At 37.1% G+C, this 15,921-nt stretch overlaps 1 protein-coding gene across 1 annotated transcript; it reads right to left on the minus strand.

Moving 5' to 3' along the window:
* Nucleotides 1-14,489: 14,489 nt before the first annotated feature.
* On the minus strand, nucleotides 14,490-15,402 carry LOC125827652 (uncharacterized). Its single transcript, XM_049506966.1, has 2 exons — nucleotides 15,062-15,402; nucleotides 14,490-14,754 (listed from the first exon to the last, which is right to left on the minus strand). The coding sequence occupies exons 1-2, from the start codon at nucleotides 15,400-15,402 to the stop codon at nucleotides 14,490-14,492; spliced, it is 606 nt and encodes a 201-aa protein (XP_049362923.1).
* Between the last annotated feature and the right edge of the window lie 519 nt (nucleotides 15,403-15,921).

The following is a 15,921-nucleotide window of genomic DNA, read 5'->3' on the forward strand; positions in this document are numbered from 1 at the left end:
GACTTTTAGAATGATTGACCAAAGTACATATTTTTGGTAAATAAGGCTGATTTGAGTTTTAATAGATTCATTAGGTCCAAAGGTGTGATCTATGACTTGGTTTGATGGTTCAATCTTACGAGTAACGACCATTTCTGATCGTTATGGGTAGACCCATGGTCAAAGAATTGGGTCAAAAAAAGTTTTGGGTAGTGACTTGCAAATTCCTAGGCTAAGCCAGTTAGACGAGATATGAGCAAGGTGAGGTCTAGGGAAAACCTGGAATAGGTTGGGTGGTATGTATAAGATAGGATCGCGTTTCCTAGTTCCTTCCCGAGCCTCAGCTACCAAATTTCCTCCAAAAGGAGAAACGAGAAAGGGCAAGGGCCAAGTTCAGCCCACGCCAGCGGAGAAGAGCTCCGACAGTGAGGGAATTTATGACACATATCTCACTCCTCTTGACAATGAGGGTGGTTCAGAAGATAGTTCTCCAGCCTCCATCTCTGAGCTAGAAGATGATCAACTATTACAAGCTAGGAGAGCGGAGCTACACTCTAAGTCTTTAAATGATCCGTCTAGGATCTCGATGCCTCTTATGCCTACTCCTCCAGCTCCAGAGAAGACAGTGGTCCAGGCAACACTAGTTCAGGGTCCTCCTCCCTGGTAACTCAGTAGACTAAAGGTCAAGGGTTCGAGAACGATATTGGAAGAAAAATGGTTGTCAACCGATGGTGTGGTGGATAGCTATCCTGAAGTATGAAACACTCTAAAGTTCCACAAGTTCAATGTTTTTACAAAACCCCTGGGCCCTTACATTCGTAATTGGGTCTTAGAGTTCTATGAGGCTTACGAAGAGCTGGTCCCAAAAGGGAAGAAGAAGGCCAACATGTTCGAGCCAGTGGATGAGCTGATGGTTAGAGGCCAGAAGGTGAAGTACAGTAGCTCGGACATAAATGCAGTACTCAGGTGTTCTCAGGATTTCATGCACAATTACCCCGACTTGGTGAAGAAGAAGACCTTAGAGGATGTGAAGGGTTGGCTGGCAGCCCTCCTCTTTAATGCTACTCTGAGGTGGATTAAGAAAGATGCACCAATCGAGAAGAAGGACCTGAACGTTGCTTCCAAATACTGGTTTGGGTTAATTAGCAATACCATTATGCCATCACATAATAAGTCCATCCAAAGGCGGCCTTTCTATGGTAGATTAAGGATCACCAGAAGTTAAACTTGGGGCTATTGATCGAACAAGAGATGGCCATGAGGGACAAGTAGAGCCAGACCACGCTCCCATTTATGATGCTGATCACCGAGTTGTGCAAACGAACCTGTATTCCTAGAGTTAAGAAGACGGATGTGGAGGTGACACCCACATTTTCTACTGACATCTGACCTATCGAGGCCGAGTACTTAAGAGATGAGGCTAACATGAAGAGGGCTTCCCCAGTGGATACATCTCTAGCGGTCCACGTTGATACGTTGTCGACTGAGGCAATCAAACCCTCTTAGGCCAGTGGGCCCATAAATACATCTGACCCTTCTGTTTCTATGACTCCTAGTACAACTGTTGCTCCCTCTCCCTCTTCTACTACTACTTTTGTCGCCTCATGACCCCCTATCACCCGCACCATGTTATACAAGATAGGCCATCTGGCCTAATCTACTTATGTTCGTGCCTCCCGACTAGAGGACGTCGTGCCTGGGTTTATAGAACGGGTGAATATTGCTGGCCTAGATCCTATTTGGGCTAAGATGAGGGAGAATAAAACATTGATTGAGGGCCACAAGTTGGCATTGGATGCCCTTATGGTGAGGGTTAAGACTATTGAGCAGAGTCAGGAAACTATGGAGACTGTCATCGCGTTGAAGGACAATGTTATTGGGCTAAGGAGAGATGTGGACAAAGTGAAGTCCACTGACTTATGATGTTGTTCAGTACGGTGGAGATTCCCGACATCCTGAGCACTAATATTCTAGCTAGTTGTGAGGTTCCTCTCTCTACTACTACCGGAGATGTTACTAGGGCTGATGGTGTAGATGCTGAGTCCAAGGCAGAGATAGATAAGAAGCAACTGGGTGTTAGAAATGAGGTTGTGAACCTTGCTTGGCACCTTTTGAGCCTATCCTTTTCTTTAGAAGAAACTTGAGCAACTTTTACCTCTTGACCCCATCACCTATAACCTTTATGAAGTATTGGTTTGTTGAATAGCCAACTTAAGCCAAAAGCCTAAGTTGGGGATGTGGTGAAAAAGAAGGAAAGTCAAGAAGTTTGAAAAATCCCCCTTTGAAGTATAGAAAAGAGAAAGAAAAGAAATGGTGAAATAGATTGAAAAAGAGAAAAGTTTGTGAAATAAAGTGTGAAAGAAGCAAAAGAAATAGGGTGTCCATGGAACCATGCTTATTTAAATAATGGAGTGAATTGTGAACATGTTTGAATGTGAAAGAGAAGGAGAAAAAGTGATTTTCAAGCCATACTTCATGAAGGTAGAAGCCACTAAGCAAAATGATCATACCTTTACACTCAACCCCATTACAAGTCTTGAAAAGACCTTTGTGATCGTGAGTGAGCTGAAACAAATGTTGATTGGAAAATAAGGGCAAACCTATGGGTGGAATCATGCATGTGTTCATCTTTGTGAGTGAGAGTTGTATTTGATTCCGAAATCTTAAATTGTTGAAGGATTTTGTGTGAGCATGGAATCATCCTTGTTGTGAGGACATTTGAATGCTTTTGTTGAGCTTGAACTTGTATTTGAAGAAAGCATTGTGAACTTGAACTATAATTGATAATGGTGAGTCAAAATTTGAAACTTAGAGTGCACAATTCAGCATTGTATGTGTGCTTTCAACCACTTGTGTGCATTTGTATTGAATCTTGAGTAGCACTATTTGTAGACATCCTTGTTGAACTAATTGATCATGGATTTTACTTGAGGACTAGAAAGAGTAAAAGTTGGGGGTGTTAATGAGTCTCAGATTTCGACTCATTTAGGGATTTTTTTCATAGTTTCAGTGTCCTCAATACCTAATTTATGCTCTAAACTAATGTTAAAGTGTTGATTTGCAGCAATGAAAGGAAACAAGCAAGGCAAGGACATTATCGGGCAAAAAGGGAATAAAAAAGTTGAAGAAGTTGAAGGAAGGTAATCCTGGAGATCGCAAAGAAAACTCGGCGAGCCGCATAGTTGCTCTTTAGCTCGCCTAAAGTTCTAGTATGCTAGCCCTAGGGAAGAACCGATTTGGCGATGGAAATGGATAATCGGTGGACCGCCGAACAGCTCAGCGACATCAACCTTGATCGCCTAAAGTCACAGAACCCTGAGGATAAAGAACCAAGGCAAACCGGTGATGGACTGGAGCAAAGGGCACATCGCCGACATGGTTGGCGATGCTCGACTTACTTCGCCTAACTGTCTTAAAAGTCAAAATTTGGGAAACTATAAATTGAAATTTGGAAGGCATGAAAGGGATCAATCTTTTAATCCAAGCATTGTAGAATCTAAATCCAGTTCTCTTTAGTTTTCTATTGTAGAACTTAAAGCTTTTGAGACTTGATTTTGAGGAATTACAATTGGGTTTTTGAATAATTTTATTTGAAGCATTGTAGAGACTTGGAAACCTTTACCCAGTTCATGGCTAACATAATTGGTAATTGTTTCTTCCTTTTTATGATGTGTAGCTAAAACCCTAATTCTTGGGGTGTGATTATGTGATTATTGGCTTAATTAGCTTATCAGTATTGTTGTTTACTGATTTAAATGCTTAATTGAAGTGGGTTTAATTGATAGTTGTGTATTAATCTATGAATTGTAGTTGCAAATGCAATTCTAACTTGGTGTTATGGGCTTGCTTGGGAAAGAGGTTTTAGAACCAAGGTTTTCGATTAATGGTTGTAGTTATTGGGTTGATGTGAGTTCAGCTCGAGAGAGTGAATCCTAAACTCGATTCTACCTATCTACCTCGAGAGACTAGATAAATTAAGGTTTAGGGCTGTTTATATTGTTAAACTTGTTGAGGTTCGAGAGAACTCGCTTGAATCGTATTAGTTATTCAAGAGAAAGCTATTACATCTATAGTGTAGCTTACCTACTGAGGTTTAGCAATTGTTAATAAATTTTCAATTACCCATATAGCAAAATTAGCTTATAATCAATCACATTCCCGAGAATTCCTCTCTACTTGTTGTTTCCCCTGTTTTGGTAATTGTTCTAGTTGCTAATTAATAAAACCAATCCCCCCCCCGTCTGACATTCCATGTCAACCCCTTCGATTTATCTAAATGTTTCCAATAATTTTTAATCTTACAACCGATTAGATTACATTTATAACTTCATAAATGAATTCGAACTTGTACCGCTCCTGGTGGGTTCAACCCTAACTCTTCGTTAGGTTTTATACTAGAATATGATTGCCTACACCTTTTGGATGAGATGTAGTTGAGCGATCATCACTTATAATATATCATAGACTCCCACAATAATTGTCGATCTAACATCGAACCCTATATAAGCAGTGTAACCAAATCTTAAGCACCAAAACTACCACCGCAAACTACAAAGCATGAGTGGATAGTTGTGCTCATGCACATAAAGTTGCAACACATAAGCTATAACAGGAATGTGCTTCATCAATAGACAAACTAAATCAACAATAGATGCATCATTATACACCATGAATCGCTCACCCTCAAGTGAAAGAGTTAAAATAGGGGAGGTAGCGAGAAATTCCTTGAGCTTTCGAAATCTCAACTCAGACTCCTTAAATAAAATAAACAGAATATCAAGGGGAGTTAACTGAGTCAAAGGTTCTGCAATAGTTGATAAGCCCTCCACAAACCATCTATAGTAGACCGCTAATCTAATGAGACTTTGAATCTCAATCATTGAGGTGGGCCAAGCCCAATAATGAATAGCCTCAATCTACCCTTGATCTATCATAGTACAATCCTTGGACACTATGTTCCCCAATAATACTACCAACTAAAACCAAAACTCACGCTTTGAGAACTTGGCATAAAGCCACTGATCTCTCAAAGTATGGATCACAGTCCACAAATGTTGCTCGTGCTCCTCTTGGGTCCATGAGTATACAAAGATGTCATCAATGAAAACAAAGGGAAAGGAATCATTGTACTGCAAGAAAACATGCGTCATCAAGTCCATAAATGTCATAGGGCATTGGTCATCACAAAAGACATCACTAGGAACTCTTAATGGTTGTAATTATTCCTGAATGCGGTCTTAAGAATGTTTGTTGCCCTAATCCTCAGTTAATGGTAACCAAATCTCAAGTCAATCATAGAAAACACCACGACATATGTCTCAAAAAAAGTATCAAAATAACTAAATAATAATTGATGAAAAACTAATCAATTGTAATTAGAACGATTCCAAAAAGTTTCATTTATGTTATATTATATTGATCAATCATATTATCGTTATAGTATGACTTTTTAAATAAATGATTGAATCAATTTATGTTATATAGATCCTTATCCATCTAAATAACCTATGAAAGCAATAAAAATAAAATAAAAATTAATGATTGTAGGGATCTCCTCTGTTTAAGTGGATGTATATCTTGAATTTTTATATATTTTTAATAAAGGAGCTATTGGAAAAATGAGAATCATATCAAAGTTAAACCTCAAATGTCTCTGCAAATCAAACAAAAAGGAAACCTTGTATTTCTAATAAAAGATTAGATGGAAACCTCTAAACTCCCTCAAAACCTGAAACTCATCTTCTCCTTATGAATCGGTTTTGATGATAATTTTTTATTTAAGGGAAAATAGAGGTGAAGACTGTGATGATTTTGTGGTTATTGAGGATTTCGAGCATAATGGTGGTGTTATTATCGAGGTGAAGGAGCTTTAGAAGGTAATGAATTTTCTAGCATTTTTCGGTTTCCTGCTTCGATAGTTCTTGATGGAGCAGAAAAAAATTCATAGACATGCTTCTCCATTCTCTTTTTCATAGATCTATGTTTTTTTATAATTTAGCTACTCTGACTTTCCCTTCTTTAGTTGCCTCCACCGACTTTTTGGTTTTATAGAGTAGATTTAGGGTAAAGTGTGATTATAGATTTTTTATATGATGAAAATGTTTCGGCAGAAAGAGTGAAATATTTTCTTTCCCATGGAATATGCTTTTGACAAAGATTGGGGTGAAATTTATCACATATCAATATGCTATTGCTATCAATCTTTTTTATATTCTTTAAAAAATAACCAAAAAATACTATTTAAATACTAAATATAATAAAATTCAATGAACATATTATTGTAATATTTCTCATTCCTTGCTAATAAAAAAAGTATTATAAAAAAAACACAACTGTATTTGTGATATTCAATTTTCTCAAGTAAAAAAATAAAATAAAATAAAATAAAGATCAGATTTAAGAAAAACATATTCAAAGATAATAATGGATTGAAACTTAGGAAGTATAAAAAATCACATGTCTACAATTCAAAACATGTTTGTCAAAATGTTTATAATAATTTATTTTAATTGTTATAATTTTTATTTTGGATTCTTATGTGTTTCTTATTGAGTACATGACCATAAATAGAAAGATATGGAGATCAAGGATTTAAGTAGAATATTAGTAAGTTGTTAAATGTTGTCTAACTTTTCTTGTTAGTATTCTTTTTATCATTCACATGCTATCTTGTTTCTAAACTCTAGTTATTACATGTTGTGTTCTTTGATAAAATTACTGTATTGCGTATTGTTGTTACTGAGCCACGGGTCTATAAAAACAACGTATCTACCTTCACAAGGTTAGAGTAACTGCGTAAACACTACCCTCCTAGACCTCATATGGGATTACATTCAATCTGTGTTGTTGTTGTTGCTTATTATTGAGCTATGAACTAAACAATATGTGTTTTTAATAAAGATAATGTAAGTAAAAGAATTATCTGGATACCACTCTATACTAAAGTAGTAGCGTTGATTTTAAATAATAAAAGAAAACACCATTTCTGTAAGAGTTCATAAGTTTGTAAGAAAAATGGCAATGCATTTTTTTCCAATTTTTCTAGAACGGACAACTAAGTCAATGTATATCTTGAACGTCACAACATAATTTTTAGAAATTATTTTGTAGGAACCACTAACTTTTCCATTCTTTTGCTGGATAAGAATTACTTAAGTCTTCTAAATCTAACTGAAGTTTCTTAATCTGCTTGAAGTAATTAAGAATTTAATCATGTAAACAACTCTAATAAAAGTGTGGCAATTATCAATTTTAATATGCAAGTAAATCGATTTGTGCTTATTCATTACTTTGTACCAATCCTCATGGTTGATTATTTTTTCAACTTTGTCCCCTTATATTGACCCTTCACATAGTTTCATTATGCATTTTATGACTTGTGGGGATGAGCTCCACAATTCTTGAGGTGATCGAATGTGTTATGTATAAGATCTTTAGTTTTGAAAGATTGATTTTTAGAAAGTTTGACTAAAGTACATATATTGGGTAAAAAGGGTCTGATATGAGTTTTCATAGCTTCATTAGGTCCAAAAGGGTGATCTATGTATTGGTTAGATGGTTAAGTGTAACGACCCTTTCTGATCGATATGGGTAGACCAATGGTGGAAGACTTGGAACAGAAAATGTTTTGGGATGTAACTTTTAAATTCTAAGTTAGGCTAGTCTTAGACGGGATATAACAATGGTGAGGTCCATGGAAATCCTTGAATGGGTTGAGTGGTATGGCTATGATTGGATCATGCTTTCGAGTAGCAAAGGCATTAAGGAATCCATAGGGATTTTCAAAATCAAATTCGGGTGATTAAATCTCCCACAATCAAACTTTATGTGAAAGCGTTATAATAAAATGTAAATGTTTGAAGGTGTGTTGTGAAATAAGGGCTTTGGGAAGGATTTACGAGTCTATCTCCATGTAATATTCTATAACGGGTGTCACACCTCTATAATGGGACAAATTAATTCTAGTTATAGAGGGTGGGCTGCTATAGCAGAGTTAGTTGGATTCTTATGTAGAAAAAAATCCCAACACCTCTTATTTTCTTAAACTTCCTTCATGGGAAAAGGAAGGGCGACTTAGGGCAGCTTTCTTCAGTTTTTCAACCAAGATCTTTGGTAAAGGTAATTTAATTACTTCCCCAACATGAATTTTTATTCTTATGCAATAGAATAAAGGGTGTTACTCTTGGGGAAGGGTTTTAGCTTGAATTAATGGTAGAAAAGACACTTTTTGGGTGGGATGATCATGGAAATGGCTTGAGCTTTAGGTTTTTTCCGTAATACGGGTATTATTTGGACATTAATAATTGTTATTCATGTTTTAATTGTTGTTTTAGACTACGAACAATCTTAAATTCATAACAAGGGAAAAGCATAAGTTCATTAGAATTTCCAAGCTTGAACCGAGGTATGTGATTTATGTGTGTTTTTCTCGTTTATTCTATATGTGCTTATTAACTGTGTCGTTAGTAATGAATGCATGATATATCATTATGGAAATAAAAAATACATGATGTGTAATAAAAGATATTGTCAGTCGCATCCAATAAATGTGTTACATGAATGTAAATGGATAATTATGATTGCGTTTTGTATTGATGATTTGTATCTGGTGCCACATCAGCACATACTATTGTTGTTCTAGGTACCAAGACAATATACTAATAATTGGAATGGGTGCCACATCAGTACAATAGAAATGTGTACCATGTCACTACACTTAAAGTTTGTATGTTTGGGTTCCATGAGAGAACCAAACTCGCTTGTTGTGATGTGATGGTTCATGATTAGTGTGTATATATATCACAACCTAAAAACTTGAGTCATGATAGCACCTACTATAACCCTTAAGTAGGTAACACAACCTGTATTTTTGATTGACAAGTAACATGCTTAAAGGGTTGAAACAACAAATAACATGAGATACAAGATATAATCTGAAGGATACAACGGAAGATGATAGCAGAAGCGAACACACACACAAACACAGACACACACACACCCATGTCTTATCTGAAAAGTCATGACCTTTTCGAGAAGTCACAACCCTTTGGGAAAGGCACAACTTATTGAAAAAGTCACAACTCATCAAAAAATCACAACCCTTTGAAAAAAGTCACAACTTATCGGAAAAGTCACAACTCATCAAAAAAAGTCACAACCTAAGTTAGGGACATTATAGTAATTTAACATTCAAGTTAGGAGTTCATGCTTTTAAGGTAATAGTAGTTTTTTGACAAGTGTGTTGCACGTCATTACCGATTTCAAAAATATACCTTATAGTAAATACTATTGTTTATTTAAGCAAAGATTTGAATAATAAGCTTAGTACAAAATAATATTGCAGATCCTTTTGTGATGTTCAATGTGGATTAACAAATATATCTCTTATTAACGCGAACCTATAAAGATGGTCAATGAAATTTTTATTAGTTAAATGTAATAATGTTTATATTTATTTTAATTTGATTAGGTTCAATCATGCAATTAGTTGTATCTCACTAATATTACCTTATCGACGATATTTGTTGTGTATATAAAAATTAAACTAATAAAAACTTCAACTACTGTTATTACAAGTCATATGAACTTTACTTCGTCTAAAATACTAAAATATTAAGAAATAGTTAATAAGTAAAACAAAAGGGCACTATTTATATAGTAATAACTATTTTGAAGCAAACTTTTTGACAATCTAAATCACATAAGTAGCATTGATAAAAAAAAGTCATTCTTTTGTCTTGAGCATCAAAAAAATAAATCGTGACAATTCTCTAAATTTTGGAAAAAGATATTCAGAAGCATATATCTACCTCACAAGAAAAATTATTAACAATAACAAATGAATTTAGACTTCATCATGTTAACTTCATATATTGAAACATTACATACTAATGTGTATATTAAGAAAATAATAATTATAATATCATCAAAATTATTTTCCTCAAGTACTTGAGGTTATAGAATATACTCTCTTAGGATAGAACGATTTACTTCATCAGAACAATGGTACCTCATATTCCGCTAAACTATTAACTCACTCAACGACAATTCTCCAAGATTTTATAAACCCTAGGTCGAAACAACTATGTAGAATCATGGAACAAACGGAATTCTAGGGACCTAGTGGATGAAAGGAACCCACTAGTTAAATCCACATACCTAGTGACGAATTCTATGGAGAAATCCTTTGATTTCGAGGCTGAAACTTGACGAACACTGCTGCTTGTTCTTGATGGAAACTAGCTCCTATTTCTCTTCTTTTCATTCTAATTTGGATGATTTTTGGAGAATGAGGGTTCTGGTATGTCTGACTGGCTTAAACTGAGTAAAACAACATATTTTAGCCATCAAACGTCGTAGTTTAAGTTCCCAATGCTTAGGGTAAAGAACCAAAATGACCTTGACATAAAACTGATGAGTGTCATCTACTACAGAATTGACGGGTCATCATTTTACCTACCAACCATCGTTAGGAGTCATCATTCATGCTATGATCGACATGGCTTCACTAAAGCGAGCATAAATTTTTATTCTGAGCTTGGATTTGCAAACTCAGTGGCGTTGGAAAGAGGATTTAATTATCTTTTATTTGATAGGTCATGGGCCACCTAATTCATTTCGTGCTAAAATATATGATTGTTTGAAGTTGACCCAACAACACTTTTCCCCTAATTTGCTTTAGACCCCCACCTATGGTCCATAGGTCTATCGATGGACCGTACTTGTCGACCGTGGGTGAGATCATAGAGTATAAAAAAATTGGACCTTAACGACGAAACCCCACCTACGGTGTGTGGGTGGTTCTGTTGGTACTAGAACCAATTTTCCTAAAAACTATGTTTTTCTCCATTTTTAGATCTGAGGTGTTACATTATCTCCCCCCTTGGAACATTCATCCTCGAATAGAGTCTAAACAAGCTGAGTATTGACGGAAGGAGCTGCAATTTCTACCACTAAGTACTAGAACCTGATATCTGACTGATCTGAGTTCCATGAACATGCAAAGAGGCTAAAATGCAAGGATAACTGAGGGAACAAGATGCTGAGATTGAATTACACAAGAGTAAACTGAGAGGCTTGAGAGGAACTATTTCCTCAATCTAAAATGGAATCGGAAGGAAAGAGGTGAGGATACTTTGCCTTCCTGACTGCTTTTGCTTCTCAAGTTGCTCTCTATGGACTGACTCCTCCACAAAATCTTAACTGATGCGACTTTTTTATTTCTCAACCTATGAACCTAAAAGTCAAGGATCTCATCTGGCACCTCTTCAAAAGTGAGACTATCCTTAACAACCACACTCTCTAATGGTAGTATCGATGTCGGATCACCCACACACTTCTTCAACAAGGAAATGTGAAAGATTGGATGAACCGGTGCTAGTTCTACTAGCAACTCTAACTGATATGCCACATTACCAACCCCTTTTCAGGATTCTGTAAGGACCAACATATATAGGAATGAGCTTCCATTTCTTTCCAAATCTCATCACCCCATTCATATGTGACACCTTCAGGAAAATCCAATCATTGATTTCGAAATCTAAGTCCCTTCTCTTCACATCTGCATAGGACTTCTCACGACTCTAGGCTGTCTTTAGTCTGTATCGGATGAGTTGAACCTTCTCCATAGCCTCATGAACTGAATCTGGCTGTATCAAGGTGGCTTACCTATTTCAAACCAACCAATCGAAGACATGCTTCTACGCCCATACAGTACCTCATACGGATATGAATACTCGAATGGAAGTTATTATTATAGTCGAACTCTATGAGAGGTAGGTGATCACCCCAACTACCTTTGTAATTGATCATACAAGATCTTAACATATCTTCTAAGGTTTGAATGGCACGCTCTGACTGACTATTCGTCTGTGGATGAAATAATGTACTAAGATTTACCGAGGTATCAAGACCTTTCTGAAACGATTTCTAGAGATGAGGGTATACTGAGGACCTCTATCTAAGATAATAGACAAGGGAACCCCATGAAACCTGTCTATCTCATGAATGTAGAGTTTGGCGTAGTCCTCCACTGAATCTGTAGTCTTGACAACCAAGAAGTGAGCGGACTTAGTAACTCTGTCCTTTATCACCCAAATGGAGTCATGTTGTCTGCGAGTACGAGGTAAATCCATAATGAAGTCCATGTTTATCACTTCCAAATTCCATGTAGGAATGTTAATCTCCTGAATCATACCTCCTGTTTCTAATGTTCTACCTTAACCTATTGACAATTAGGACAATTAGCCACGAAGATTGCTATGTCCCTCTTCATGCCTCTCCACCAAAAGACTTCCCATAGATCATGGTACATCTTAGTGGCACCTAGATGAATGGAATACCTAGAGTTATGAGCTCCTATAAGGATTTTCTCCCTCAACCCACCCACATTCGGAGCACATAAGTGACCCTGCTAACGAAGCACACTATCTCCCCGTGGAAAAAAAACCTTGACTTTTTGGTAGTGAACTACACCTTTCAACTGAAGTAATATAGGATGACTATATTTTTTTTCATTAACCTCCGCTACCAATGAAGATTCTGATCCATTCTGAACTATCACTCCACTATCTGATGTGTCTATAAGACAAACTCCTAAGCCAGCAAGCCGGTGAACATCTTTGGCTAGCTCTTTCCTTTCATCCTCAACATGTGCTACACTACCCATAAAAATCTTTCTGAGAGCATGAACCAGTACATTGGCCTTACCCGGATGGTAAATTATATTTATGTCATAGTCTTCTAGGAATTCAAGCCATCTCTGACGAAGATTCAACTCTTTCTGGGTGAACACATACTGGAGGCTCTTATGATTTATGAATACATCAACATGACAACCATACAAGTAATGTCTCTAAATCATTAGGGTAAATATTATGGCAGTAAGCTCGAGATCATGAGTCGGGTAGTTCTTGTCATGAACCTTATGTTTTCTGGAAGCATAAGTTATAACCTTACCTCGCTGCATTAACACACAACCTATGTTGACCCTGGATGCATAATACTTTATAACCGTTTGAACCATCTGGTAGAGTCAAGACCGGAGCACTAGTCAACTTAGTCTTCAGTTCTGAGAAAATTTTCTCACACTCATCTGACCACTAGAATTTGACCTACTTCAGAGTCAACTTGGTCAATGGGGAATTTATTGATGAAAATCCTTCAACAAATCTCCTGTAATAACCAGCCAAACCCAAGAAAATTCAGATATTAGTTGGGAGAATGGGTCTGGGCCAATGTTGTATTGCATTAATTTTCTGAGAATCCACTTGAATCCCTTCACCGGATACCACATGACCAAGGAAAAACAATGGAGTGTAACCAGGATTCACATTTGATGAACTTAGCGAATAACTAGTGACCTTTGAGAGTTTTCAGACCAACCTTTAGATAAGTTGCATGCCCCTCCTCACTTCGAGAATATCTGAGGAAATCATCGATAAATACAATAAAGAACAAGTTCAAATACTATTTGACCAACCTGTTCATTAACTCTATGAAATCTGCATGAGCATTTGTTAGTCCAAAATACATAACTACAAATTCATAATAATCATACCGAGTTATAAAAGTTGTCTTTGGAATGTCACTATCTCTGACTCTGAGCTGATGATAGCCTGATTTGAGGTTTATCTTAGAAAATAAACTAGCACCTTAAAGTTGGTCGAACAAGTCATCAATCCTGGGGATGGGATACTTATTCTTGATTGTGACTTTGTTCAACTGCCGATAGTCAATGCTCATTTTAAGAGAACCATCTTTATTTTTCACGAACTACATTGGAGCACTCCATGGAGAGAAACCGGGTCTCATGAAGCCCTTATCTACAAGGTCTTTCAACTGCTCTTTCATTTCCCTAACCTATCTTGGAGCCATTCTATAAAGAGGAATCGAAATGGGTTGAGTATCTGCGAGGAGATCTATTTCGAAGTCGATTTCCCTTTTGGGAGGAACTCCGGGAAGATCTTTTGAAAACACTTCTGGAAACTCATTTACTATTGGAAGTGACTCAAGAGTTGGAGTTTTGGAGTTTGAATCCTTAATCTGAACAAGATGAGAGATATACCCTTTGGAAATCATTTTTCTGGCCTTAAGGTATGAGATGAATCGACCCATATGCACTAAATTGCTACATTTCCACTCTAAGACTGACTCATTTGGAAAGTGAAATCGAACAATTCTAGTTCTACAATCGATTGAGGCATAAAAGGAATGTAACCAATCCATGCCTAGAATGATATCAAAATCTAACATTTCTAACTCTAAAAGATTTATTGAGGTTACTTAATGAGAGACTGCTATAGGGAAATTTCATTATACCTGTCTAGCTATAACTAGGTCACCAACTGGAGTAGAGACTAAGAAGGGTTCAGAGACAGTTTCTAGACTGACACCGAAGTTTACTACTATTTAGGGAGTTAAAAAAGACAGTGTAGCCCCTAGATCTAACAATGCATAAAATTCTAATGAAAGACTCGAAACGTACCATTGACCACATTAGGAGAACCTTCCTAGTCCTGGCTAGCCTGAAGAGCATACAACCTATTCTGGCGCTGACCCCACCTATTGTTGTTACCTCCTTTCCCCTGCCTAGAAGAAGGGAAATCCTTCAACCTATGGACCGACTGATCATACCCAAAGCACCCTTCCTTTCCTGCAAGACACTCGCCCAGGTGGTTCTTACCACACTTTGGACATGTTGGGTAAGTACTCTTACCTAAAGCACTCCATTGAGACCTAGAGCCTGATGCCCTACCTTTATGATCTTGTCGAAACCTGGGGGGATGGAGCACTAGTTGATGAAGGTGCTGGGGTTGTAGACCTCTGCTGAAACAGTGAGTGATTCCCAACGTCTGACTTTTTTTGTGAGTATTCATAGTTCCCTGTTCTGGCATTTTTGTTATCCTTAGCCAATTCCCTAAGCTAATCTCCCTCAACCTTCTGAGAATGAGTCACTAGTCTGGACATATCCATATACCCTAGAAACATAGCATTCCTACACTCAGTCTTCACGAGATCAAATACCCCAAACAAGGACTTACTCATTTGTGCCCTTGAATCGGCAACCATGTGTGGAGCATACCTAGAGAGCTGAGTAAATTTCAGCCCATACTCTTGGACCGACATTGACCCCTGCTTTAAGTTCATAAACTCTTTTGCCTTAGCTTTTATCAATTCCCTTGGGAAGAAACTGTCTAGGAAAGCTCCAGTAAAACAATCCCAAGTCACAGGAGCTGCATCTGCACCCCTATTATCTTTCCACTGAGTACAACAAATATGACCCACATCCTTAAGTTGGTAGGATTCCAACTCAACACTCTCTGTTTGAGTCACTTGCATTACTCCAAGAATTTTCTTAACCTTGTCAATGAAGTTCTGTGGGTCCTCACCAACCTTCGATCCAAGAAGCTTAGGCGGATTCATCTGAATATAATCTCGAACCCTAACTGCAACTGATCAACCATTTGTATTAGTAGGAACTAGGACCTGCTGATTATTCTGATTGGCAACACTTTGAGCAAAGAGCTGGATTGCATTCTCAAATTTTGCATTCGTAACATCATGGTTCGGACTGGAGGAACTTGGTTAGCATGGCATGCGTTAGCATTTTGTGCATTTTTAACGACTTGTTCTCGTCGTTATAGAAAAGCCTCAGGGAAAGAATTTGGGTTAGAAAACTATTTTGTAGTAACTTAAGAATTCCTAGCCTAGTCCAAATTTGGACAAAATCAAAGTCAGTGAGTTCTAGAAAGATCTGGTAGAAAATGAGAGACCTAACAATGAATTTGTTTACATGAGTAGATAGCTAAGACGTTAAGAAATAGGTACAACTTTACGGAATCAAATTCGAGCGAGTAGAACTCCCGCAACTGATCTTAGCGTGAACATGTAGTTTCTGACTGTCATGGGATGAAGGTGTGTTGTGAAATGAGGGTTCGAAAC

Source organism: Solanum verrucosum, unplaced genomic scaffold (genome assembly GCF_900185275.1).
Source record: "Solanum verrucosum unplaced genomic scaffold, falcon-dt-bn FXZP01000294.1, whole genome shotgun sequence".
Lineage (NCBI taxonomy): Eukaryota > Viridiplantae > Streptophyta > Magnoliopsida > Solanales > Solanaceae > Solanum > Solanum verrucosum.